A 27,346-nucleotide genomic window follows, 5' to 3' on the forward strand; every position below is an offset into this window, starting at 1 on the left:
TTCTTGTGTTTAACATCTTTTTCCTTTGTCCTGATTTTCCCGTGATAGTTAGAAGTGGGATGGTTTCTGTTGGTGCTTTATTTTTCAAAGCACTGGTCATGGACATCAAAATAATTGTTATGTTGCCAGAATGCACGTAGGTATAAGATTCTCCATTTTCTTCCAGATTTTGGAGCCTGAAGATTGTATGTATGCTGTGGGTCAGGTATGTTTAATGGAATGATATCTGAAATCCTCATTCTGTTTGTCTCTTTACAAATGTTGTTTGACTTGAAACTCCAAAGCTATTTTTGACTGTAGGTTTGACCAGCTCCCCTAACTTGCCTACTATTTGCCATATGGTTGCTTGTAAAACAGAGACTAACTGCATTTCTGATTAGTAAATAAAAATATTGCATAACAATCACTGGACCTGTGATCATAATACACATGTATGATTTATGTTTCTGAATATTAACTAACTTGTGCTGTATGTGCGTGTACGCCTGTGTGTGTGCGTGTTAGTAACTGTGTGCTTTATTACCTTGGTTACTGAACCCTGCTGTATGTTTAAGTACTCGTGCTCAGCCCATTCATATGTGCAGAAGGTATTTTTTTAATTTTCTGCTGTTAATTGTTTCTGTGTTGCTAATGGTTCCAGGGAGCCCTGGCTGTTGAAGTCCGGATGAATGATCCAGACGTCTTAGAAATGGTTTCTGCTCTCAACGACACCGAGACAGTTCTCCGCTGCATAGCTGAACGTTCCTTCATGAAGCACCTGGTATAGTTAAAAATAAGCAAAATTCACCTGTCATTCTCTTAATCTCTCATTACTTTCCAGCCTACAAATCTGCAGAATGGCACTGTCCCAATCAAGGATGAGGTGGCTACTGGGACTTACTCACCCAAGCATAAACATATCTAGCAACACACGAACGTTTAAAGAGAAAACCAGGATATATCAGAATCAGGTTTAATATCAGCGGCATATGTTATGAAATTTGTTATGCAGCAGCAGTACATTGCAATATATTATAATAAAACAGTTAAATAGGTAGTGCAAAAAGAGGAGGAAAGGTGAGGTAGTGTTGTGCATTCAGAAATCTGATGGCAGAGGGGAAGAAGCTGTTCGTGAATCTTTGAGTTGTGTGCCTTTAGGCTCCTGTACCTCCTCCCTCATGGTAGCAATGAGAAGAGGGCATTTCTAATATTTTCCCTTTACAGGTTTTCCCCGCTATTCGAAGGTAGAGCGTTCCTGTGAAATGGTCCGTAAGCCGGAATGTTGTAAAGTGAAGAAGCAATTACCATTTATTTATAAGGGAAAAATTTGTGAGCATTCGCAGACCCAAAAAATAACCTACCAAATCATGCCAAATAACACATAAAACCTAAAATAATAGTAACATATAGTAAAAGCAGGAATGATCTGATAAATACACGGCCTATATAAAGTAGGAATACCTTTCTGCAATTATTGCGGCACTGTCCACCGTAGCGAAAATCTCAAGCAAGCGCTCTTGGCAGAAGCACGACGCAAGCGCTCTTGGCAGAAAGATGGCGCAAGCGCTCACGGCAGAAAGACTCGGCGCAAGTGCTCTTCGTAGAAACACTCGGCGCAAGCACTCTGGGTAGAAGCACTCTTTCCAGTAACCTTTAAGCTATGAAGCTGCCAAATCATACCAAATAACACATAAAAATGCACAGCCTATATAAAGTAGAAATAATGTACGTCCAGTGTAGTTTCACTTACCGGAATTGGGAAGACAGTGAGCACACTGATGATGGTGTGTTAGGCTGAGTTGTTGGGGGTTGGGGTGGTCGGAGACTGGGGTGTCATCTCATCTGTTTCCATCAGGGCAGGCAGGTCATCTTCTATGTCTGCCTGCCTTGATGTCGAAGGTCGAGGTTCGTCATCTGCTGTGGCTGATGTGGAAGGCTTGAAAAACGACAGTATGCTTGACTGCTTAGCCCCGCGCATTTTTCTATCATACAGTTCTTTGTAAGCACTCAAACCATCCTGCAAATATGCCCTAAACCTATGTACCTTTTCAAAATTAAAGTCATATTTTTCTGCAATCATTGCAGCATTGTCAATTGCAGCAAAAATCTCACGCAATTGCTTCACATTCAGTTCCTGGACGACTTCACGTTCGCTACTGCGTTCGGCTTCAATTGTTATCCTTTCCTCTTCATCAGCTCTTCATCTGTCAGTTCTTGGTCATGGGATGCCAAAACCTCTTCAACATCATCTTCATCAACTTTCACAAACCCTTAGCCAAAGTGACTGTGTTCTTACTTCGTTCACCACGAACGAAACGCTTTATTATATCTAGTTTTACGCTAAGTGTAACACCCTTACGCGCTCTTTTAAGCTTTTCCGATACCTTAGAACTCATCTTGCTAATGGATGCACAAAATAAATCGACATAAAGCACAGATGCTCACAGGCACGTGTTTAAGCAATGCTGGCTAGAATGCAGTTCCAGGGGAGGAGCTTGGCTGTTCTGCGCACGCTGCCTTTTTTCGTAATGGTGAAAGCACCTTCTGTTCGCGAAAACAGGTAACTAATGTAGGTCTTTCATAACAGCGAGTTGTCGTAAAGCGAACGTTTGAAAAAAGGGGGACACCTGTACTTGGTGGTCATCACTAGTCCTGGGGTGGAACTTTAAACTGCATCATTGGTGTAGAACTAGAATCAGACGCAATTACAGAGTGGATACTGCCTGCAGATGTGCTTATCTCAAGGAAATTAACATACCTACTGATGTTTACAACAGTTCACCAATTTCATGGTCACAGTTTATTGAAGCTTGGCTTGATTTTTTTTCTTCCACCATATGTTTTGCATTCTGATGGGAATTGCTATGCAGTGAATGGACGTCCAGCTGTTTCTTTTTAAATTTTAAGCCCTGTTCTCTTTGTTAATTTTTAAAACCCCACACCACTTTCTTTTAATCCACCCTCCCTCCACTCATCATCATCACCACTCAGCCTTCCACCTTGAGTCCAGTGATGTATGATACAATTCCTTATGACCGTAGATAATGTGACAAGTGAGGATCAAAACTGGCATCTTTTAGTTGGTACAATTTTTTTTTGGAATATGTTATCTAGATTGTTCTCACTTGTTAGAACCTTGTTTCTATTACATTGCTATAAGATAAGACTCTAATTGGCTCTGTGTTGCATGTTCTGTGCAGGAGGGAGGCTGCAGTGTGCCTGTTGCTGTTCACAGTGTCATTAATCAAAACCAGGTAATGTTGTTTGTCTTACGACTGATGTTTTTATTTTGCTCTGTGTTTAAGTTGAATCCACTTCATATAATATTTTCTATATCTTGTAATTCCAGCTCTACCTCACAGGGGCTGTATACAGTCTTGATGGATCCGACAGCTTAAAAGATACAATGCAAACCAGTGTTTCCACTCAGACACAGGTACATTAAAAATCTACTCTGATACATTAATGAAGGACTGCTACAGAGTCTGAAGTATTGCCTTTTGAATCAAACATTAAATTTCGTGAATGGCTGTGAGAGATCCTCTGCTCGAGGATAGTGTTCTTCACTGCCATGTCCATGAGCCACAGTCAATTGTCCAGATTCTGCAGGAGTTGGGTGGATAGAATGTGTTTGGGAACAAGTCAAGGTGTACATACAGAGCTCAGTGGGAATGGGGAAAAGTGTTTAGGAGTAAAATAAGAATTGGGCCAGGAACGCATCTTGATCTGGGACATGTCATGAACATGAATGGATGTGTAATCAGAGCCAAAGATTGGCTGGGATATCAGATGCTAGAGATTGGAGCATTGTTGCTCCAAGATAGAGTGAGTTTTCAGGAGAGAAAGTGAAGAAACTTTACAATGTAGATGAGTTGTGTACTCCCTCTCTGTCCATTTGATGGACATGATGGCTGCCATCCTCAAAATTGACCTTTTATTCCCACTCTCTGCTTCCTGTCTATATTTAGTTTTCAGTAATTATTGTGTACCCAATCCCAGGATCGCACTTTTTATAGCCTTTTTCTAAATCTACTTTTATCCTTCAAACTTTTTGGAGCCTTAAATTACTGTAACAGATTAATTAAATGCAAATTCCCTTTCTTAAGTGCATTTTGCTGCTTCTCAATCGCAATTCGATGTTCCAAGTTCCTTGATACCAAGCTCATCACAGTAAATTCCAGCAATTTCTCAAACACAAATGCTAGTCTAACTGGTGCAATTCCTTTTCCTGCTCCCTCTACTTCCTTGAATGACAGAGTGTATTTGCACCTTTCCATCGAAAGCAACCATAATATGTGGGAGCAGAATTCAGCCATTTGACCCATCGAGTCTGCTCTGCCATTCCAGTCTATATTCTATTGAAGATTAAAGCTGATGCGGCCCCATTTCTATAAGGACTTTTTTGAATTCCTAGGTTATAAACGTTCAAATCCAATACATTTGTACCTTGCTTAGTACTTGGGATATGTTTCATGAATGAAAGCGTCACTGCAGATTTACACAAATACAGAGGACTATAACACACACAAAATGCTGGTAGAACACAGCAGGCTAGGCAGCATCTATAGGGAGAAGCGATGTCGACGTTTCGGGCCGAGACCCTTCGTCAGGACTAACCGAAAGGAAAGATAGTAAGAGATTTGAAAGTAGAGGGGGGGGGGGGTAGGAATGCGAAATGATAGGAGTAGACTGGAGGGGGTGGGATGAAGCTAAGAGCTGGAAAGGTGATTGGTGAAAGTGATACAGAGCTGGAGAAGGGAAAGGATCATGGTATGGGAGGCCTCAGGAGAAAGAAAGGGGGGGAGCACCAGAAGGAGATGGAGAACAGGCAAACTACTAAATATGTCAGTGATGGGGTAAGAAGGGGAGGAGGGGCATTAACATAAGTTAGAGAAGTCAATGTTCATGCCATCAGGTTGGAGGCTACCCAGCCGGTATACAAGGTGTTCCTCCAACCTGAGTTTGGATTCATTTTGACAATAGAGGAGGCCGTGGATAGACATATCAAAATGGGAATGGGACGTGGAATTAAGGACTATTCTTGTTTGCATAGCTAGGAACCTGGTGTGAGCCCCTGCCTTCCCTATGGTTGTGCCAGCAATTTGGTTGGCAATTCAGCCATCCACTGGCATTCCTGTAAAGGTTGGGCAAAAATTCCATATTCTGTACAGCTTTCAGCTCTAATGTGTTCTCTAGAGAGTTCCAGGTTTGAAATCACTAATTGTCTTCCTCCTCAGGATGAAGATTGTAACGTTGCTGATGTTCAACATGTTGGGATCATGGCAAAGAGAATACCACACAACTCCCAGGCAGCAGCTGAGAAACTGGGAGTGGACTTGGCCAATCTATTGCTTAGCAAAGGTGCCAAGGATATCCTGACTGTTGCCAGGCAGCTGAATGATTCAAGATAATGCATTGTATTTATCCTAATGTGAATACTATATGGTTATTTAAGCATTCAAAAAGCTATAAATATGCAGTAACCAAAGGTGACAGACAGTATCCCTTCCCAGTGCCTTATGCATATCATTTGCTTCTGTAAGCTTTCACAGTTTATTGTATTTGTACCTCCTAAACTGCGCTCTAAACAATCTAGGTTGTTTCATCAATTTAACTTCCATCTGTTGCTGGGATCCTGTCGATGCTCTAGTCATGCTATCTGATTCAGTACGTAACCTACATTTTCTTATATTTTTCAATTATCTCTAAAGGGTATGTACATTTTTTAACAATAAAGTAGTTATAATATAAATCAATTTGTACAAAAGGTACTTTTGAAATTGCTGCTTTTGAAGTACCTGTTAATTTAAAATTGGAACTTGAAGTAATTTTTTTAATGCTGCCTATGCAGTTTTATTTAGTTTACACTATTGAACAGGTTGGGTTTTAGTTAAAAGTCTCTTTAGAATTAGTGGGAATAGACAGTGAAATTGAATTTTGGTCTTGTTCCTTTCACTATTCTAGCCTGGCTCATTCTAATATTTAGTCCTTTCTTTTGTTCTGTTGTGTCAATTAATAACATAAATGCAGTAGTAGTGTCAACTTCCTCCTTATGAGAGGGGTAGTGATATTTTTATTCATTTGGGCATTACTGGCAAGGCCCTAGTTGTCCTTGAAGTTGGTCAGTTCTGGTTTGCAGCTAGGAGCATGTCATGTTCATTGGTGTTGAATGATTGTAACATATAGGTCTTTTGCATGGAGATATTGTACAAGAAAACCATTACCCATCTTGTCTCCATTTGCATATCATTCCAGGATAATGCAGATCAGGCAGGATCTGTGGAAAGAGACAAAAATTAATGTTTCAGGTTAAACACTTTTTTTTTCAGAACCTGTTCTGATGAAGGGTCTTCGATCTGAAACATTCTGTTTCTCTTGCTACAGATTTTGCTTTAAAGGTAGTTTTTTCTTAAATGGGCAATAATAAACCAATTTACATGTAAGTGTATGTAAAAATGTCTGATGTCAAATTTTCCTGAAGATCATTCACAGTGGACATTTGACACTGCAGCTGAGTTTAATTTTTTTGGTTGTCATCTGTTATTGTTACAAGTAATCTTCCTTCTGGAATTAATGGGAGAGAAATCCATATGGTACCTTCCCATTTCTGTGACCCAATATTTCTCTAGCTGAGCTGAGCACACTTAACATGAGGAGGCCAGCATAAGAGTTTTGGAGCATTTTGATTTTAGTGTCAGCATTGGTTACTGAAATGGCTTCTGAATCAGATTTGTATGGTCTGAAGTTCCACTCTAGAGACTAAATCCAGGCTCACACTCTCTTTTGTACTGGTGTTGCTCTGCCAATGTTGTGGATCTCCTTTTCCCCTAGACATATACCAGCCTGTTGGGTAAGTGTTACAGAACCTAAAGAAATATTGTGATGAAGTGGAGGGTTTTCTGGCCATTATTTAAACCTAATCAAAACTACACACATTATCTAATCATCATCACATAGGAGCTTGCTCTATGCAAACTGCTGGTTTTCTACGTTACAACTGTAACTGTAGAAGTAATTGACATTGAAGTGTTTTGTGATGTCCTGAAGTTATGAAAGATACTAAAAGCATTTCTTTATAATTTGTGACTGCACCAAATGCAAAAGAGAAATACATCAGACTTTTAATGAACTTTATTGATTGTTGTGTTGGCCACTTACAAAGGATAATGTATGTCACACTTTGTTCCTTAATACCAGGGTTTCTGTTACTGAGGCTTAAGGTTGGATTATATGAATTATATTTTAACAAAGTAGGGTTTCATGGTGCTTTTTAAAAGTAGGCCAGAAATCTGAAGTTACTGTGGGTTGCCATAGACTGCACTTACTTAAGCCTGCTGCAGTAATTGCATAGCTTACTTTCCAAGGGAGACTAAAAACTGCAGACCAAAAACATGAAAAACAAGACCAAAACAAAAAAACATTGAAAATCTGGGAAGAGGAATTTGACTGCAGTGCTCACTGTTCTTAAGGGCTGGATTTCTTTCCAGAGTGAATGGAAGCCAGAATGCCATGAAATGTTTGTTTTTCGCTTCTTTGCAAATAATTGCCAGGTTTAGCTTTAATGCTGTTACAGTGGATAGACTACTTTTACCTTAAAACACAAACACTTAGGTGCCTTCTAAACTCAGACTAGTAGAAATGTTGAAAACACATCTATAATTTAATCTATAATCTCTGGCTTTCTGTCCTCTCTCCTCGTAGACTACCTTTAAATTGTGTGGTAGTCGAATTTATTGCCATAGAGTTGGTTAACTTTTCATATTTTGTGCAAAATGATCTGTAGCTTTCCAGCCCTAACCTAATGACTGAAGTTACTGAAGAGGCAAAGAAAATTCAGACAGCAGCTAAGTTCTGTGTATTACCTCAACCTTGTATTTTTAATCAGCACAACCTTGTGTGAAAGAAAAAGAACATTTAGTGATCAAACTGAGAATTCCCCACAACTGGGTAATGGTGAGCCCCACCATTTAGTTCACCAATATTAGTACTTTGAGAACAAGAAGAATGGGATTCTGGCTCAACATGACACAAAGAGTAGTTGTGATAAAGTGCCCTGTGTCTGTGGTGTTTGTGTTCCATTTGCAAGATTCACTGGATTACATGAGAAATTGGGTATTTATGCCCTGTTAAAATGCAAGTTGTCTCTGATACGAACATAGGTGAGGGCAATTGCAATTTAACCTACCCATTGGAAACTGCTGGGATTAATAGAAAATGTAATTACAGTAGTGTTAAACAGAGTTCCATCTGATCCTGTGGAATTCTCCCCACCCATAAGATGCATGGTTTCAGTATAGTTTAAAAGTAAATCACAGTCTTTTAATATTTTGCCTTTCAGAGAATATGGGATCAAACTTGGTTTTGGTTTAAGATACAGGATTAATGCAGTAGTTGGATAAGTTCTAGCCAGCATAGACATATTTTCCCAGGTTCCTTACTGTGAGATATCTCTCTACCTTGATTCATAAACAATGAGGAACATTGATGAGTAATTTCAAATGCAAATTTGATGATTGGAAATGTTCTACAAACAGTTAAGAATAGCTTTTTCATTTACATGAATATTTCCCTTGTTGCTATTTACAATTCCTCATTCACCAAGCTGTAGGATTTTGTAGGAGAGCCTTACTAAAATGGGTCTCCATTGTTCAACAATGATGTAAAATGTCTGTTAATTAGAGGCACAGAAACTGTTGAGTAGGACTGGACTCTCAGGGCCTAAATCCCCACAAACACAATTCCTAGAACACACTAAATGATAAACTTTATTTTTTTAATGAAAAATGATCTTGCAAAAGAATTAACAAATAAAATTCTACTGGTCTGGGATAGCTTTGAAGCAAGGTAATGTTTACGGGAAAGTTTCTTACTGTTATGTCTTTGATGCTGTAGATAGTCTGAAATGAGGTTGCTTATATTAAATATCAGTATTGTTGCTGTGATGTTTACCCTTTGCAGTAATGTCAAAATAAAACAGCATAAATAAAGAATTCGTTTCTGAAATGTTCGTTTTTTTTTAAAAACAAAAGGTCTTTGCTTGAAGTGGAGCAAATTCAGAAACAATCTGCAGAAACAATGATTCACTAAGTAGTCGGTCTGATGTGGGTGCCTCCTGAATGTGGACAGTGTTAGCTAAAGCACATTTACTCAATGTATATTTCTTCTCCATGACATTGAGTTCCAAAAATACCCGCTCTCACTCACCATACTTTCTAGATAATGTTTTGTAGCCAATATATTCTTTGACATCAATGTGAACATTCCAATGAGGGTTAGCAGAAGATTATTTAGAATCTAAGCTGGTTGGCCTTCACAGTGGCATTTCCAACTTTCCTTCCATCTCAGGGTTAAGATATATGCAAAAGCATTTGTCAAATCTTTTATCTTCTCAGTTCCTACAAACACATACAGTTGCAAGAAAATGTTTATGGACCCTTTGCAATTATCTGGTTTTCTGCATTAATTACTCATAAAACGAGGTCTGATCTTCATCTCAGTCGCAATAATACACAAATACTATCTGCCTAAACTAATAGTACACAAACAATTGTACTTTTCATGTCTTTATTGAACACATTACTTAAGTATTCTGTTGTTGATTTACTCTTTGTTTCAGATCATTGTCTTGTTGCATCATCCAACTTCTATTAAGCTTCAGTTGATGGACTGCTACCCTGACATTCTCCAGTAAAATGCCTTGATACAATTTTGAATTTATTATTTTCTCAACAATTGCCAGCTGTTCAGGACCTGAGGTAGCAAAGCAGCCCCAGACCGTGATGCTCCTTCCTCCATGTTTCATAGTTGGGATGAGGTTTTGGTTTTGGTCTGCAGTGCCCTTTTTCCTCCAGATATGGTGGCGTACATTTCTCAAGTCAAAATAAAATCAGATCAAGTTTAATTGTATTTTAAACTATAGATGGAGACAGTGTTCCACTGGGGCCAAGGTGCAAGACGATACACAAGCTTTCAAAATAGCGATGGGTGGGGGGGGGGGGGGAAGAGGGAGAAAACAAACATCGTCACATTAGAAAACACAGTTTTTAATCCAAGACCCTGAGTGACAAATCCCACAAATTGATGGTTCCCGGCATCCAGCTTGTAACTCCACCAATCCAACACTGGAGGGCAGCACTGGTGGGAGCGGCCACTCCTAACAAAGTCTGGACACCACACTGCAGCGCAAACCTGTGGCTTGAGGCCTAGTCCCAGCTACGACCAAGGCAACACTGCTGTCTCACCACCAAGCAAGGGAAGCAGGCCTGCAGTAGTCAAATGTCCAACAAGGTCTTGTGATGCCAAAAAGGTCAACTTATGTCTCATCTGTCCAAAGAATATTGTTCCAGAAGCATTGTGGAACATCCAATTGGTCTTTTGCAAACTTGAGAAGTGCAGCAGTGTTCTTTTTTGGAGAGCAGTGGTTTCCTCCATGGTGTCCTTCCATGAACACCATTCTTGTTCAGTGTTTTTCTTAGAGTGGACATATGAACAGAGACTTTAGCAAGTTCTAGAGATTTCTGTAGGCCTTTTGCAGTTACCCTTGGGTTCTTTTTCACCTCCTTCAGCAATGCATGATGTGCTCTTGGTGTGATCTCTGCAGGACACCCGCTCTTAGGGAGAGTGGCAATAATACTGTATTTCCTGCATTTGTAGACAATTTCTCTTACTGTGGACTGATGAGTACTCAGGTCTTTAGAAATGCTTTTGCAGCCTTTTCCAGCTTCATGCACCTCTACAATTCTTCTTCCAAGGTCCTCTTTAAGTTGTTTTGTTTAAGTCATGGTGCACATAAACAGATCTTTCTTGAGAAGAACAGGCTCTGTCAGTAACCTGACTTTGTGTTACTTTTTTATAGGGCAAGGCCCCTCCACAACCCACATCTTCAATCTCATTGATTGGAACACGTGACTCCAAATAGCTTTTGTAGAAGGCATTACCCCAGAGATTCACATACTTTTTGAACCTAGACTGTGGTTGTTTAAATGGTGTACAGAAGAAATACAATTGTGTGTTATTAATTTAGACAAATTGTGTTTGTCTATTATTGTGACTTAGATGAAGATCAGACCACATTTTATGAGTGAGTAATGCAGAAAACCAGGTAATGCAAAGGGTTTTCTTGTAACTGTACATGTCACTCAGAGCAATAGAGAGTGCAAGTTACACAATGAATGACCAAAACATAAATGTGTGTAAGTTTTTTTTTATTTTTCCGCTTTACAGTCAGGTGAGTTTGCAGTTATCCTCCTGACCTGGCTGTCTTTCTACACTTTTTCTTCTGAGATGCATTATTCTCTAGCTATCTTTCTTCCTTCAATCTCAATGACAAAAATAACATCTCTGAACAGGAATAGCTGGACATTCAGCTTTTATTCCTGTTCATTTGTTCAATTGGGTTGATGACGGGGCCAGTTCAGGGGATGTTATACAAATCGTATCAGGATATAAGACAAAATATTAGACAATAGCTTATCAAAGTGGTGAGTTTTATGCAGTATCTTAAGGATAGATAGACTAAGAGATTTAGGAAGGGAATTCATTGTCTCTTGGCCTTGGCAACTGAAAGCATGGCCAGCTATTACATTTGGGAATGATTAAGGGATTAGAAAGGAAAGAAGGCTAGAGATTTCAGAGAAAAGATGGGCTATGGCGATATAGGGATCTGAGAAGTTTAAAAATCACCAAAGAATCTTGTCAAATTGAGTTATTAAAAAAAATCATAACAAAACTCAGCTATACAAGCATTGAAAGTTTTACATTTGTGGTTATGCAAATAAATTGTAGCATAAGCTCAAAGCCTAATCTACCCACTTCAAGTAAACATTGGGTGCAATTTCCTGGTTGCGTCCAAACTGGAAACTCTACCTCATTACCACCTCTCTCCTCCAGCAAGTAGTGTAAGCTAGGCAGGTAATGCCAATGGTTGCTGTTTCCTGGTTAAAGCAGTACATTTCCGTGAGCGAGCTCAGTGACAGGGAGACTCACTCTGCTGGGTAATCTGTGTTATTGCAGTCCTGGTCTGGCTGTTTCCTATCAGACAACTGATTTCTTTTCCACATCCTGATGACTGTCATCACAGTCAAACCAGCAGCAACTGCTAGCACAATGCCAATGATCGGACCCACCAGGGACATGTAGTTGATGTTTGTGCTGTGGATCATTCCTAAGAAATGGGAAAGGAGATATCGTTGGTTTCACACACACGAGGTTAACAGAAATAACCATGGGGAAAATCCCATTTGTTCTGATGAGAGATCCCTAAAACACAATCTAATAACTTAGAATAACGTCATTGCCTGATGCTGACAAGCAGCAGAAAGGTTCTATGTCAATACTCAAACCACGCACGCGTGTTAATAGGTATCTTAGAAAAAGCAGAGCTAACAAACAATTGAATTACTTCCAGAGATTAATCATTTTATTCATTTAAATTTAGCGAAAAACCACATGAGAAGTGAGGCATAGGTTGAGCAAAGGAAGATAAATTTGTGTCTTAATTAATCTCAACCTACTTATACCACTTAGTGGCACTACTCACCACTCCATCTTCAACACACCCACTATTTGCACCTAATGTAAGTTTTAACCAGAACAACAACAGCACTGCTGTCAGACGGTACTGTCGACAATATAGTTAAATGGAGTGTTCATTTTTAATTCACATAAAGCAAAGACAACATTTGATCGCTTTGTGGAAAATGAACAGAGTGTACTTTTCTGGATCATTTGATATCATTCATCTAGACACTTCTTGGCATATATCATTCTAGTTACAATTTCTATGCCAGCAGTGTACAGAAATGACATAATTCCCCCAGAACTCTCCTTTTGAAAGCTGGACCATTTTGGGTTAGAGGCAGTCATCATCAGACACTCTTGAGACAACTAGATCTTACTGATATGGATGCCTTCAAGTAAGCAAATGACTGGACTGTCACCTACACACATTGAATCATCCAACATCCCATCCCATGTATTTGCAGCCTGACTGACCCTTGGTACTTTTCCCCTGACCTTCCAGTTTCCCCCAGGTTCTACAGCCCATCTAGTCCATACCAAACTGTTATTCTGCCAAGTCCCATTGACCTGCACCTGGACCATTTTCCTCCCATCTAAGTACTTACCCAAATTTCTCTTAAATGTTACAATTTAACCTGCATCCACCACTTCTGTTGGCAGCCTATTCCACTTTCACACCGCCCTCTGAATGAAGAAGCTCCCCTCAGCTCTTTCCCTTAAATATTTCACCTTTCACCATTAACCTATGACCTCGGTGAAAAAAGCCTGTTTGCATTTAGCCTACCTTTGGTCCTCATAATTTTGTATACCTCCTCATTCTCCTACGCTCCAGGGAATAATGTCTAACCTATTCAACCTTTCCCTATAATTCAAGTCCTCAAGTCCCAGCAACGTCTCTTCACCCAGTGCTGCAATTCCCTTCTCCCAATATCCTGCAGTTCCAATTTTGCCTTTCAAGCACCCAAACCAATTGCACCCACCAAATGCCTTTCTCCCCAAATCCCATCCCCACCACTGAAAGTGCATCCCAATAGGTGAACTAAAATTTCATTGTGTTGCCTTTGTTGTCACTGGGACAAGATTCAGGATTCACCTTCATCTCCAAGGCTGCAATAGTGTAAAAAGCTCATCACCTCCTTCCCACAGCCAATTAGGAAAGGGCATTAATCTTGCCAGTGTCACCTATCTCCTATTATCAAGGAGCAAAAGAGTGTGTGAGTGTTTGAACCCATCAGCCTCATGAATTGTGGCATCTAGTGTCAAGCCAAGAGAGAAGAATCCGGGAAGAACAAAGATTGCATAATTTGGTACTGGGACTTTTGGAAAGCATTATAGAACTGAGTATTGGAGCGTTAAGCTTTAGAACAGAGAATCTAGAATTTAAGAAAGACCATGTAAGGCAGAGTATCCAGAATTAAGAAGGAAGAGAGAAAGGTTCAAAGCAGCAGTTAATATAGGCACAGGGAAGGTTGCAATGGACAGTGTTTGGAGGGCAGTTCAGAGAGGTGTTAGCCGCAAAGCAGTAAACTGTTTTTGGGTACCTTGGCCAACATATGAGGCAGCTTATTAGCACTGGAAGCCATTGGAAAGTTCAACAACATAAAACTGTGCAAAACTCCCATCACAAGGGGTACGCACCTTGCTTTGTGCCTGGGATATTTAGCCTTGTAATTTTCCTGCCACTTACCATTTAGAGGTGCTGGAGTTACAGGGGTCAAATAATCTGAAACAAAGAGTAACAGGAATTAATGTTTCAGGGAGGAAAACTGGAAGCAAAGTGACACAGAACCAAATCTAATTTAAAGATGGCTTTGCAGGAATTTAAGCCAGAAATTTCTCAAACAACATTACTGATTTATTAACCCCCAGCCCAAGGGAAAGGAATCTTACCCAGAGTCTCATACTCAAAGCAGAACCAGTTAGAAGCAGTTTAATTTCTGCCAGCTGACCTGTACCTCCTTCCCTGGTGTAAATGGGTCCAGATGAAACTGTGAAGGTTTGTGTTGTCACTTTTTCATAGTTGAACATTTCTCGCCTTCGCCTCTTTCTTCCATGACCATAGCAGCCCTGTATGTTCACAAGGAGAGAGTAAGAATTATACATCAGTACATCACACAATTTCAGCTGGCCCCATGAAAGAGCAGGGAAATTAATCCCATTCCTCTGCCATTTCTCAATAGCACCACATTTTTTGTTGCCTTTCATTGATCCAATGTTCTATTGTTATCCTAAAGTTACTAGCGAATCCACTTCTGCCCCCTCTCATTCAGCACATTCCAGGTTATCATCAGCTTTGTGGGCACAAACAAATATTTCTTCAAGTTGCCTTTGGATCTCTTGTCTATTACAATAAATTAGATCATCTGTTTAGGCACTATCTCCACAGTAAGTGATTTCTCCATCCCTAACCATAGACATAGATCATACTTGGACTGACTGTAACTGCTATGGGACCAAAATTTGGTCTCAGACAATTGAAGGAATGTAGTATTATACACAGTCAGAAAGGATTACCATAATCTACTGACCCATTCTTGGTCTGGGACTTCACAAATCTACTACACCTTGAGGAGAATCGCACATGGAATGTTTTAGAGAGGAAGAAGGATACGTAAAGATGGCTTGTCCTGACTTGATCTATATTGCACTGGACCTATTCTTGAGATAAATCTGGAGAAGACCATAAAATCCATGTCCACAACTTTCTACACAGAGGAAGGATGATGGGATCGTTGTTATGTAAGTAACACAGTCAGTGAGGAGGGAGCAGAGGACTAGGAATTAGAAAACAAACAATAAAAGCAGAAAATCAGTAGGTCAAGCAACATCTGTGGAGGCAGAGTTTGCATTTCAGATCTAGGGCAGCACAGTCACACCGCAGGTGAAGCTGCTGTCTCACAACACCAGAGACCAAGGTTGAATTGTGACCTCAGCTGCTGTCTGTGTGGAGTTGACATGTTCATGCTGTCACTACGAGGATTTCCTCTGGGTGCTCCTTCTCCTTCCTACATCCCAAGCACATGAGGGTTAGTGGGTTAATTGCCCAATGTAAATTACCCCTAGTGTGCAAATAAGGGGTGGAATCTGGTGGGGGGTTGACAAAAATGTGGCGGGTGAATAAAAAATGAATTAATATAAGCTTCAAGTTGAGTCAAGTTTATTGTCATGTGTACAGGTACAGTACAATGTAAAACCTGCTTGCAGCAACAGCACAGGGACATGCTGTAGGTACAGACAGCACAGAAAATTTACACGCAAATTGTACAAGGCAGAGAAAAGAGAGAAAAAGAAATAGACTGCAAAAACAAGAACTCAGTGCAAAAAAAATGAAGATACAATCAGAGCAAGAGGTGGTCTATAGTGTTCCATTGGGTGTGTGAATGAGTGGTTGATGGTTGCAGAATGGGTCCAAGAGCATGATTCCGTGTTGGCTATGGCTTTGCAATCTTTCAACAATAATTAAGAAGCTTGGCAACGTCCAGGACAAAGCCAGCTTGATTGATCCACCACACTAAAACACTCACTCCTTGCACCGTCCGATCATTCTGGCTGCAGTTTGCACCATTTCAGCTCTCACTGCGACAACTTGCTAACTCCTCTATAACAGTTCCTTCTCCTTCTGAGTCTGCGACCTCTACTACATGAAAAGACAAGGGCAGGATGCACATGGAAACAACACTGCCTGCATGTCCCTTTCCATCTGACTTAACTGTCTTTGGGTCCAAGGCATAGAACTCCCTACCTCACAGCAGTACGGGGACTACCTACACCACAGAGACTGTACTTCTCCTGGAAGGAGGTCATTACCACAATCTCAAAGATGAATAAGGGATAGGCAACAATTTATTTATTTATTGAGATACAGCACAGAATAGACCTTTCCGAACGTTCAAGCTGCACCACCCAGCAATCTCCCGATTTAACCCTAGCCTAATCACGGGACAATTTACACTGACCAATTAACCTACCAACCGGTACGTCTCTGGACTGTGGGAGGAAACCCACGCAGTCACGGGGAGTACATACAAACTCCGTACAGGCCGTGATGGGAATTGAACCTGTGTCGTCTGTACCATAAACCATTCTGCCACCCTTAATGTCCCATTTGTGACTTTCACAGCAGTATCCATGTCCCACAAGTGAATAGAAAAAAGACAGCCTGTATACAAAAAACATCAAGCATGAACTGTGTAATTTGCCTCACACATAACATTTTACGTAAATAATCCCTTAAACTGCATAACTCTAGGCAGATTTGTAGCATATCTTTATACATGTAGCACGACCAGCCTATGTAGCACATTTATATGTTTATAGGTGCCTACCCAACAGAAACAAACCCATGGAACCACCAAAATGTCCATGCAGGCCATCAAACACCTAGTCACATTTGTCCTTCAGTAGTCCCAATTTATTCTCCCCACATTCCCATCCAACAGGCTTACCACTTACCTCCAGAATAAGGACAATTTTCAGTGTCAATTAACCTACCAACTAGCCACTTGGGAGGAAATCAGAGTACCCAGAATAAGCCAATGTAGTCGAAGGGAAAACGTACAAACTCCGCACAGGTAGTGCCAGAGGTCAGAATTGAAACTGGGATGCAGGAGTTGAGAGGCAGCAATTCTACTAGTTCACTAATGCCTTAAGTTTATAAGACATAAGAGCAGAATTAGGCTATTCAAACTATCAAGTCTGCTCTGCCATTTTGTCATGGCTAACCTTATTGTTGTAATCAACCCCATTCTCCTGCCTTCTTCTCGTAATACCGCCCAACAACGCACTGCCAGTATGAATAATTCACCTTGGAAGCTGATGAGCACTCACTTGTAGTGAGGTCTGACAGGTTTTGGCCTCACAAAGCCTGGTTACGCAGTGTATGTAGATCGTAGAGAGCTTCCTGTCCCTATGCTCATTAAACCGGAATGTGTCAAAGACAAACTGGGATTTCTTGCTGATTCCATTTCTGATGATAGCTGTGCGAGGGCTAATGTTGCACCTAGAGACAAAGATGGAGAATGGCAATGGAGCAAAAAAAAATTAGCATCATCCAGATCTTCACTCTGATTTAAAATAAAGTCAGATCTGCTCAAGTTCAGAGAGCAAGATCCTAATCCATGTTACCCAGTGAAGAAGGTGTATCCAGTGTCAAGAAAGGAGAGATTAAATGGTGACGGTGTGGCAAAACAGTGATCCAGGAGGACATTAAAGCTGCAAATCAAACAGACGATCCATTAGACATATTGGCTTATGAAACAACTTATCCCCTCAGTTTACACCCTCTCACCCACTCCTCAGTTCTGACTGGAGGGCAGATTCCAAAGCCAATAAAATCCTAGTAGCCAGGAATCATTTTTTAAGTGAATGTCAGTGAGATATTTGACTGGGGGAGGGCCACCAGGCCAAATTGCTTCTGAGACCCATCAGATCAAGGCTCCCCAGATAACCCTGCCTCCTTCGTTCCTACCTAGCCTTTATATTGTTGTATCCTTTCTGAAATCACATAGCTACTCACAAACTGGAATTAATGTCTCCTATACAGCTGATAGAACTCCGCCGTGGACGGTCGCAAGCCCAGCTGCAAAAGGAGGAGGGTTGGGCATGGGGCTAGCAACCCCATCTCATAAAAACCCAGAGCTACAGAAACCCAACAGAAGCTCCAAAGACCTCATCCCTAGGAGAGGAAGGATTCACCAAGAAGATAGACTACATCTGGAGAAAATGTGAAAGACTGGCCCAGGAACGAGAACTCTGGCCAGCTGCCTATGCCCAGGTAGAGATGAGGGGCTTGAGAAGAGAAGAACACAGCTGACAGGAAATTGAAGAACAAGAGAACATTGGCTTAAGATTAGAACTAGATTTTTTTGGAATATTATCTTATTACACACAAGCTATTGGAAATCTCCCAGTGCAAGTTCAGCAGGGTTTGGTATCAGGGTGGCATTAACTTTAATTTGTAAAAGTTGCACAGGTATCAAGCAAGGTAAATGGTGTTGAGATTGCAATCAGCCTTGATCTCAATGAAATGTGGAACAGACCCACAGGGCTAAATGTCCTTCTCATGTTCCCATATTCACTTACTTTGCAGTTAGATTACTGATGCTGACTTCAACATAAACTTTGTATCGGAGTGGAAGGCCGGTGTCAGGGACAATCAGTGGCAAAGTATAATCTTGATCCTGTTCAGAATGAAGCAAATGAATTACAAAGAGATTGAAAAGCCCTTGCTGCCAAACCCCTGACTGAGGAACAAAGATCATCCAGGTTCCAGGTTACAAGTAATCCCATGTGCTCCATTCTAGTTCTCTCTGTGATTCATACAATCCTCACTAAGTCCACGTCCATTTAATGCCTTAATCTCTCATGTTGTTTACTGATTCCCTCAGTTCCTTTATCTCTGACATTATTTCGATCATCTTTCCTGGGTCCAAACAAATGAATTTGCTATGCGTCCTTATTTGATACCAGCTGCCATTGTAGACTATTCATATTCTGAAGCTTATTAATTTGAAATTGGATCCATTTCAGACTGACAAGACAAAAGGTTCTTTAATTCATGTCTTGCAAACAACAAATCCAAGTATGCACTACAATTGTCCAATTTTACCATTAATTTTACCTTAACTTTGTGTTAAACTAAGTCATTACAGAGCCATAGTTTAAGTTCAGTCAGAGGCAGACAAGAGTCTATCTTAAAGCCAACAAGAAGATTTTTAAAAATTGACACATATTGCAATCTAATTTACAAGGAACAGCAGGAATATTGGCAACAAAAACACATTTAATTAAACTCCAGGTTCTTTGACATGTATGCATCTTTGAAACACATTTTCAGTGGATTTTCAGTATTTTACAGACAATTGGATGAGGTTTGAGGAATAAAGTCTAGGTGATTCTGCAGTTGTACATCAGCAGTTGCCAGAGGAACATTTGCTCTCAATCCATTCACTTCAGTTAGTTGATTGAAAACAGGAATGCACATTATGTACAAAATGCACTGCAGCAACTCATCAAAACTTCTTCAACAACACAAAGCACCTACAACCTAGAAGGGCAGCAGGCACCCAGGTAAGCCTCCACATGAAGTTAACCATCCCGATAACGAAATACATCACTAATCTATCGCTCTCTTTGAGTCAGATCTGGAACTTCCTAACTCACATCACTGACCAAGTAACTTCAATACCAGGATCATAATGGTCCAAACATGTGAGTCCACATCACCCTGTCAGGACAAATGAGAATGGCCAGCCAATAACTGCAGATAATATATTGTACATAGATTTGTTTAAGAAAAAAAATCACTCATTTCAACTAATCACTCATTTTCATAGAACAAAGAATATCATACTACAGAACAGGGCCTTCAGCCCAAGATGTTTTGCTGACCTTATGATAGATAGATAGATAGATAGATAGATAGATAGATACTTTATTCATCCCCATGGGGAAATTCAGCATTTTTTCCAATGTCCCATACACTTGTTGTAGCAAAACTAATTACATACAATACTTAACTCAGTAAAAATATGATATGCATCTAAATCACTATCTCAAAAAGCATTAATAATAGCTTTTAAAAGTTCTTAAGTCCTGGCGGTTGAATTGTAAAGCCTAATGGCATTGGGGAGTATTGACCTCTTCATCCTGTCTGAGGAGCATTGCATCGATAGTAACCTGTCGCTGAAACTGCTTCTCTGTCTCTGGATGGTGCTATGTAGAGGATGTTCAGAGTTTTCCATAATTGACCGTAGCCTACTCAGCGCCCTTTGCTCAGCTACCGATGTTAAACTCTCCAGTACTTTGCCCACGACAGAGCCCGCCTTCCTTACCAGCTTATTAAGACGTGAGGCGTCCCTCTTCTTAATGCTTCCTCCCCAACACGCCACCACAAAGAAGAGGGCGCTCTCCACAACTGACCTATAGAACATCTTCAGCATCTCACTACAGACATTGAATGACGCCAACCTTCTAAGGAAGTACAGTCGACTCTGTGCCTTCCTGCACAAGGCATCTGTGTTGGCAGTCCAGTCTAGCTTCTCGTCTAACTGTACTCCCAGATACTTGTAGGTCTTAACCTGCTCCACACATTCTCCATTAATGATCACTGGCTCCATATGAGGCCTAGATCTCCTAAAGTCCACCACCATCTCCTTGGTCTTGGTGATATTGAGACGCAGGTAGTTTGAGTTGCACCATATCACAAGGTCCTGTATCAGTTTCCTATACTCCTCCTCCTGTCCATTCCTGACACACCCCACTATGGCCGTGTCATCAGCGAACTTCTGCACATGGCAGGACTCCGAGTTATATTGGAAGTCTGATGTGTACAGGGTGAACAGGACCGGAGAGAGTACGGTTCCCTGCGGCGCTCCTGTGCTGCTGACCACCGTGTCAGACCTACAGTCTCCCAACCGCACATACTGAGGTCTATCTGTCAAGTAGTCCACTATCCAATCCACCATGTGAGAGTCTACTCCCATCTCCGTTAGTTTGTGCCTTAAGATCTTGGGCTTAAGATCTTATAACCTACTCTGAGATCAATCTAACCTTTCCCTCCTACATAACCCTCCATTTTTCTATCATCAATGCACCTATCTAACAGGCTCTTAAACGTTCCTAATATATCTGCCTCCACCACCACCTCTGGCATTATGTTTCACACACTTACTGCTGTGTTTTTAATATTTCAGTAATATTTGAGTAATATTGTAAATAGTGTTGATAAAGCATTCTTCATTTCTTTAAATAATTCATTGTGGGTTCTATGTAAAAATTCATGAGTTGTATGCGGCATGACACTACTAGATGATAAGGTGGCACCTCGCTTAAAGTAAAAAAAAATGAAGTACTCTCAAATCTATTGTTTTCCTTTGAATTAATGTAATGGTTTGAAGTTACAAAAATAACACTTACCACGCTCTGTGTAAAAAACCTACTTCTGACTTCCCCTATCCAATCACCTTTATCCAATGGACAGGTAATGCTGTGTGAGGTGATGCTCTGAGGTCACAGTGTGGGCAGTGCCTGGGTTAGGCACCTGCTGGTTCCAAGTCTTTATGCTCCAACAGCAAATAATCACATAGAACATCGAATTCTCTCTCAGTTTACAGTAATATGTGTTCTATTACTGTGCATTGGGACTTATTCTTTCATAAATTAGTGTAAATCAGTTCCCACTCTGGCTCAGAACTCTTGACTATCATTCAGTGAAATACTCGCACCAGTAGTTACAGATGACTTCTCCCAATCCCCAGCCACACCAAGTCCATAAAAGTCAGCTGCTACATGAGGTGAAACCCTCTACCAACAGATTAAATAGGGTAGTTATGACCAAGGAAGGAATGCTCACACCACAGCCTGTGACGTGACTCCTTGCACTATTGTAGAAAAAAAAAGTGGTGATTTTTTTTATGTGGGTGAGATGGGGAGGGAGACCTTCCCTGAGCAGGTCACAAACTGTAAATCAATAACTCACACTATTCAGGATGGAAAAACTCACATCGTATAGCTGCAAGGCAAGAGTGCTGCTGAAACTGCTATTGCTTGTGGCCACTGCAATAGAAATGGAAGACCTGGAGGAAGCAAAGACAGACGTATGTGAGGTGAGGAAATGGCTCCCGTGGAAAATATTTACTTATACCATCATGGATCAGCCCATAGACATCTTGTTTGTTGACCATCATTTCTGGAATAAACTGCTCAGCAGATCAGGCAGCTTCTGTGGTGAAAGGACCAAGGTTAATTTTTCACGTCAATAACTTTTCAACATCTCTTCTAATGGAAGGTTATCAACCTGAAATGTTACGTCTGTTTCTCTCACCCAATGCTGTGTATTTCCAACATTCCTGTTTCCATTTTGGAACTGCAGCACCCACAGTTTTCAGCTTTCCAAATGATGACTCTTGTTGGAAACCAATTTTTTTAATAATAGCTTTTATAAAATTTGTACTTTTTAACAAACTCATGTACTTTTTCACACTCACTGGCAGAAAGCAGCATAAACAGTTAAACTAAAGGTTTATCATTTTTCTCATTTCTCATTGGCTAAGTATTAGCAATGTGATTGTTGTTTCTTTCTGCGCTTTGTGGCGCATCGGGCGGCCTCCTTGCCATTTCTTCAGCATCTTTTGTCTGTTTTTTTACGAGGCTGATTTGCCAGCTCGACACTCAACCCAGCACAGAGGGAAATCGTATAAGGAGCCAGCTGGATTCAAACCCAGGACCACTAGCCTTGAAGTCCAGTGCAAATGCAACTACACCTTCCGCCAGCTAGCACATGTGATGTAATTGTTCCTGACTCCCAGAAGAACCCTAAGAATCAGAAATTAAACAGAGATCCAACACTCTGCAACATTCACAGAGAATCAGAGTTATAGGTTTGGTTTCAACAACCAAGCACTCTGCCACCTCAGAGTAGTCATCACTCCTCACATGAGGTGCTGAATACTTGTTTCTCACTGAACAAGACCTCTAACAATTCACCTCTTATCAAAAAAAGGATATTTCTGTTGTCCATCTGTGGTGAACTACATATACCTGTCTGGACACGCCCCCCCTGCTGACTGCTCCTGTGGCTCCTCCCACTGACCGTGGCTCCTCCCACAGACCCCGGTATAAAGGCGATTGGGGCCTGAGCCCTGGCCTCAGTCTCCAGGATGTAGTGTGGTGGTCAATTGCTGCTTGTTCTTTCTTCCAGCCAATAAAAGCCTATATCTCGCCTCATGTCTCGGAGAGTTATTGATGGTGCATCACCATCTCAAAAGCAAGCAGAACAATGAACTAAATCACACCGTGTACCTGTCCCAAACATGGCCTTTTCTTGCTTTAATGTTCCCCATTATGCTTATTATCTGGCCTTAATTATTCCCATGGGGAGACTGTCAGATTCATACAAAAGACAAGTTGCATCATTCAATACCTAAAGGTGTCTCAAAGTATCTTACAGCTAATGAAGTACGGTACTTACTAGAAGTACTGATGTTGCTGTGGTAAAGGAAATTTGTCAGCTGCTTTCAAAATTTCAAAAGGTTAATGACTATAAAAACTGCTTGTGATATTGATTCAGGAATAAATATTTGTGAAGACAGGAGAAATAAAATTTCTCCTTTTCCAATAATATTGCAGGATGTTTTACTTTTATCTAGGAGGATAGACTAACTTCCAAAAGAAAGTATTTCTCAATACCGTGCTGCACTGGAGAATGGGACTAAATTTGGTGCTGGGGTTTCTCCATAGAAAAACTGCATATCATTCCTGGTATGCTGACCATTTTGAAATAAATGATCTGCTTAATGTCACACTCATATTTATAGATGTTTGCTCTGTGCAAATTAGATGCTACAGTTCCTACAGAGTGACTATCCTGCAAAATAGGGAAGCTTTGTAATGCCCAAGGCTATGAAGAGACTACATAAATACAAGAATTTCCTTCTTTTCAATTTTCTCCAAACAAAGGGCAGCACAGTAGCGTAGTGGTGAGCACAACGCTTTACAGTACAGGTGACCAGGGTTCAATTCCCACCGCTGTTTGTATGTTCTCCCTGTGACCACATGGGTGCCCTCCAGGTGCTCTGGTTTCCTCCCACAGTCCAGAGACATACCGGTTAGCAGATGAGTTGGTCATTGTAAATTGCCCCATGATTAGACTAAGATTAAATCGGGGGTTGCTGGGTGGTGAGGTTTGAATGGCCGGAAGGGTCTATTCCGTGTTGGGATCTCAATTTTTAAAAAAATCCAAATAAATCAGTTCTCTGCTCTTGAAGCACTGTTGCAATTTGTATTATCTGCTTTCAGATTTCTTACCATACTGTTCTTAGTTGATGCCCCATGTAACAGTTCAGCTTTATGTTAAAGATCCCAGGGCATCACTTGAAGGCCAAGGGTTTATCCTGGTCTACAATTCTCCCTTAATTGATTTCACTAAGAACAGGCTAACCAGTTCATACATTCCTGGTTTGCTGTGCTCAGAATGACTAACATTAACTGAATGGTAGTTGTGGCTACACACCAAGCTGAATGCAAGTGCAGAAGACTTCCAGAGCAATATTACTGTGTAACTGAGAATTCTTTATTTTATTTATGCCATCTCATAGTTCTAAAGAGAACTTACATTATGAGCCTTGTGTTGTTAAGGATATATTCAAGAGGGTACTTGCAGGAGAATTTATAGTACAGCCTAGGGTTGTAACTGATCATCATAGTATGATCATTTGAGGGATCTATAAAACCAGAGATGACAACGGACTGGATATTGGAAAACTGGGCCAACGTTCCAGTTCCTGGATCCTCGTCAACAATCTGAAACACCAAGAGCATCAATAAATACATGAGTTAGCAAGTTGTGTTTCTTGTCAATAACAATATAAAAAAAACAACCCACTCATAATAATCCATAACTAGACTTTTACTAATCACCCTCCACCTGGTCTCCTCTCTTCACTTGAATTACCACCTAATCTCTGCCTATTTCTCTGCCTCTCACTGATCTCTCTCTTCACATTGAATCTCTCTCACATCTCTCTTTGCATCTCTCTCTAAGGCTTGAAGTCTTGAAGAATGTTTACTTTGAGCAAGTTTAACAAGTTTAGGATGCAGACATTTGGGACAGACAACCTGAAAAAATATACTGTGAAGGTAAAATAGCTTTACTTAAAAATCACAAGAGAATTACACAAAATCTCTCTCGAGTCTCTCCCCACCACTCTCCCCCAAAGTCTCTGATCAACCCCACCCCAAATCTTTCTGATCTTTCATTTTGACTCTGCCTGTGTTTAATTTCCTTTAATTCTTCATTGTGGTTTTGGTCTAAGTCCTGTTATCTATGGACCTTGGTCCTCACGTGGAGCTCTGTTGTCCACCCAGGGTTTACTCAAGTTGCCATGCTTAGTTTCACATGGTGGTATCAGCAGGCTAGAGGGAGGTTATTCATAGTTAAGCCTGAACTTCAGTCATCTGTCCTTTTCTCCTCCCTCCTTTCTGTATGAAGACCTCCTCCCAACTCTTGCCCACCTAATGTGACAGAAATTAGAGTAGTTACTTTGAAATTATTGCCACAGTTGTTGAAGTCAACATTATTAACAGTGAGAGAATATCGAATCATTGGAGGCGTGGCTGAGTCATCCAATCTCCCCCTACACTTGGTGTCATTATATCGGCCATTCAGTGCAAGGGTCAGAGGATCGAAGCCAGCAAAGAGTGATGGGCAAAGGTTAATGGATAGGTTGATCAGATGAACACCACAATCAATGGAGATATCTCGGTTATCTGAAACAGATAAGAAATTGGCCAACAAACTGAACTTTTAAACATTGCAGCAAGTTCTCAATGTACACTTAATTTGTAATACCCCAATCCACCCCAGTACACCATGACAGATCTTGTATCTCACAGTGTAACTGTGTTATATTCCACGCCCCACTGTGGTTTACCTGCTCCCTCAGTGTAACTGTAATTGAATCCATAGTCTTCATACTAACACATTGGTCAACCCCACTATTTCATCCCAACATTCCAATATTCTGTAACTGTTGTAATCTATACTTGCGCACCATTCTTTGATATACTCCAAGCTAAAATACAGATATAACCCACACTTCTCATTGTAAAGGCCAGACATTGCACATACTTATAGCACATTGATATATTGCACACTTTCAATGTAACAGTTCATAACGCAATAGAGTCTGCACTTGCTGGAAATCCAGAGCAACATACACAAAATGCTGAAGGAACTCAGCAGGTCGGGTAGCACCTATGGAAGGGAACAGAAAGGCCAAAACTTTTCATCAGGACTCTTATACTCCTGTCTCCTTTCTGTAACTATTTGCACACTCCACACTTTCTCAGTATAATGTTGAAGTCCTCTGTGGGCCTCACTGACAATCAAATTGTACCTGGATATCTGTTGTACTGAGCATCACAATGGTAATTGGCTGGTACACATTGAATAAAATATTGAAGGAACAACATGAAGAGAAGTACCATCCTCGGTGAGGCAGTCATATCTGCGAACAACAAAAAAAGTTACAAAATGTCACAGAGCTCCAGTATCTTTCAAAATGAAACTTTGCCCTGGCTGCTTCTCTCCAGGAGAATTTCCTCCTCTCCTCTACAACCACTGCCATGTCACCATTTTTCACCAGTACCCGGAGATCTTGGCACTGAATGCTGGAAAAGGAACGTGAATCCCAGCTTACTCCCATCCTCCCAATCTCGATGGACACCGGTAACCTTTCACCTGAAGGCGTAGTTACTGGACGATTCACAACTGAATAAATCTGAAAGTAATTCCAATACTGGACATTGTAAGTAACCAGTTATTACAGAAACTCATGTCCTCTGTTGTGAGAACTATCACCTCTGTCCATTTTGCCCTAAAATAACTAGGCGATTCTTAAATATTGTGTGGACCAGGTGATTTTCAGTGGAAGTACAGAAGCCAAGACATCACAGCCTAATGTTGCACTTATGAATAGTTACAAAATTGTATGCTTCCCAATTCCCACCCATCCCAATCCCAAGTATGGGCTGATGATCTCAAATATGGTTAAGAATATGATAAAAATTAAAAAGATAATTTCAGCCAGGAAGTGATCTGGGTCCACAGACTTCTACTGACCCCTAAATGGAAAGCCTAGACAAATGGTCGGGGGTGGGCGGGGTTCAGTGGGGAAGTACTTCAGTTATTCCTGCAGTAGGGTTGCCAACAATGTATTATATTAATAAAGAATAAGCTGTGGATGGAGCCATAAGAAGTCCCATTGTACGTTGGAAGCTTTCAAGCTCGGCAGTTCTTCATGAGACCAACTACCCCCTGTAATGTTGTAATAAATAATTCTAAATGAAT

The 27,346-nt window shown here is 40.7% G+C and overlaps 2 protein-coding genes across 5 annotated transcripts in view; one reads left to right on the forward strand and one right to left on the reverse strand.

Moving 5' to 3' along the window:
• hmbsb (hydroxymethylbilane synthase, b) overlaps positions 1-8,982 on the forward strand; it is a 46,106-nt gene extending 37,124 nt beyond the window's left edge. For all 4 annotated transcript variants that reach the window (XM_073029845.1, XM_073029842.1, XM_073029844.1 and 1 more), the window contains exons 10-14: positions 167-205; positions 641-760; positions 3,180-3,233; positions 3,329-3,415; positions 5,217-8,982. In XM_073029845.1, the coding sequence (XP_072885946.1) occupies positions 167-205; positions 641-760; positions 3,180-3,233; positions 3,329-3,415; positions 5,217-5,390 (474 nt within the window). In that variant the 3' untranslated portion in view covers positions 5,391-8,982. The remainder of the gene's footprint in view (positions 1-166; positions 206-640; positions 761-3,179; positions 3,234-3,328; positions 3,416-5,216) is intronic.
• A 2,828-nt stretch (positions 8,983-11,810) lies between these two features.
• On the reverse strand, positions 11,811-26,502 carry LOC140716707 (zona pellucida-like domain-containing protein 1). The gene is made up of 10 exons (XM_073029520.1): positions 26,394-26,502; positions 25,538-25,764; positions 24,611-24,798; positions 22,001-22,073; positions 18,580-18,677; positions 17,623-17,709; positions 17,326-17,497; positions 14,448-14,565; positions 14,186-14,221; positions 11,811-12,142 (listed from the first exon to the last, which is right to left on the reverse strand). The coding sequence occupies exons 1-10, from the start codon at positions 26,500-26,502 to the stop codon at positions 11,961-11,963; spliced, it is 1,290 nt and encodes a 429-aa protein (XP_072885621.1). The 3' UTR covers positions 11,811-11,960.
• Positions 26,503-27,346: the final 844 nt, after the last annotated feature.

This window comes from Hemitrygon akajei, chromosome 26, assembly GCF_048418815.1.
Source record: "Hemitrygon akajei chromosome 26, sHemAka1.3, whole genome shotgun sequence".
NCBI classification, from domain to species: Eukaryota; Metazoa; Chordata; class Chondrichthyes; order Myliobatiformes; family Dasyatidae; genus Hemitrygon; species Hemitrygon akajei.

What these genes read in the sequence shown, in the direction of transcription:
- LOC140716707 (XM_073029520.1), bottom strand. Translation starts at nt 26,502, where the DNA reads ATGACTGCCTCACCGAGGATGGTACTTCTCTTCATGTTGTTCCTTCAA. An exon ending in ACTGTGGCAATAATTTCAAA is followed by an intron (nt 24,799 to 25,537) that starts GTAACTACTCTA and finishes TTGGTGTTTCAG; the next exon opens with ATTGTTGACGAGGATCCAGG. An exon ending in ATCAGTAATCTAACTGCAAA is followed by an intron (nt 17,710 to 18,579) that starts GTAAGTGAATAT and finishes TTTGATTTGCAG; the next exon opens with CTTTAATGTCCTCCTGGATC.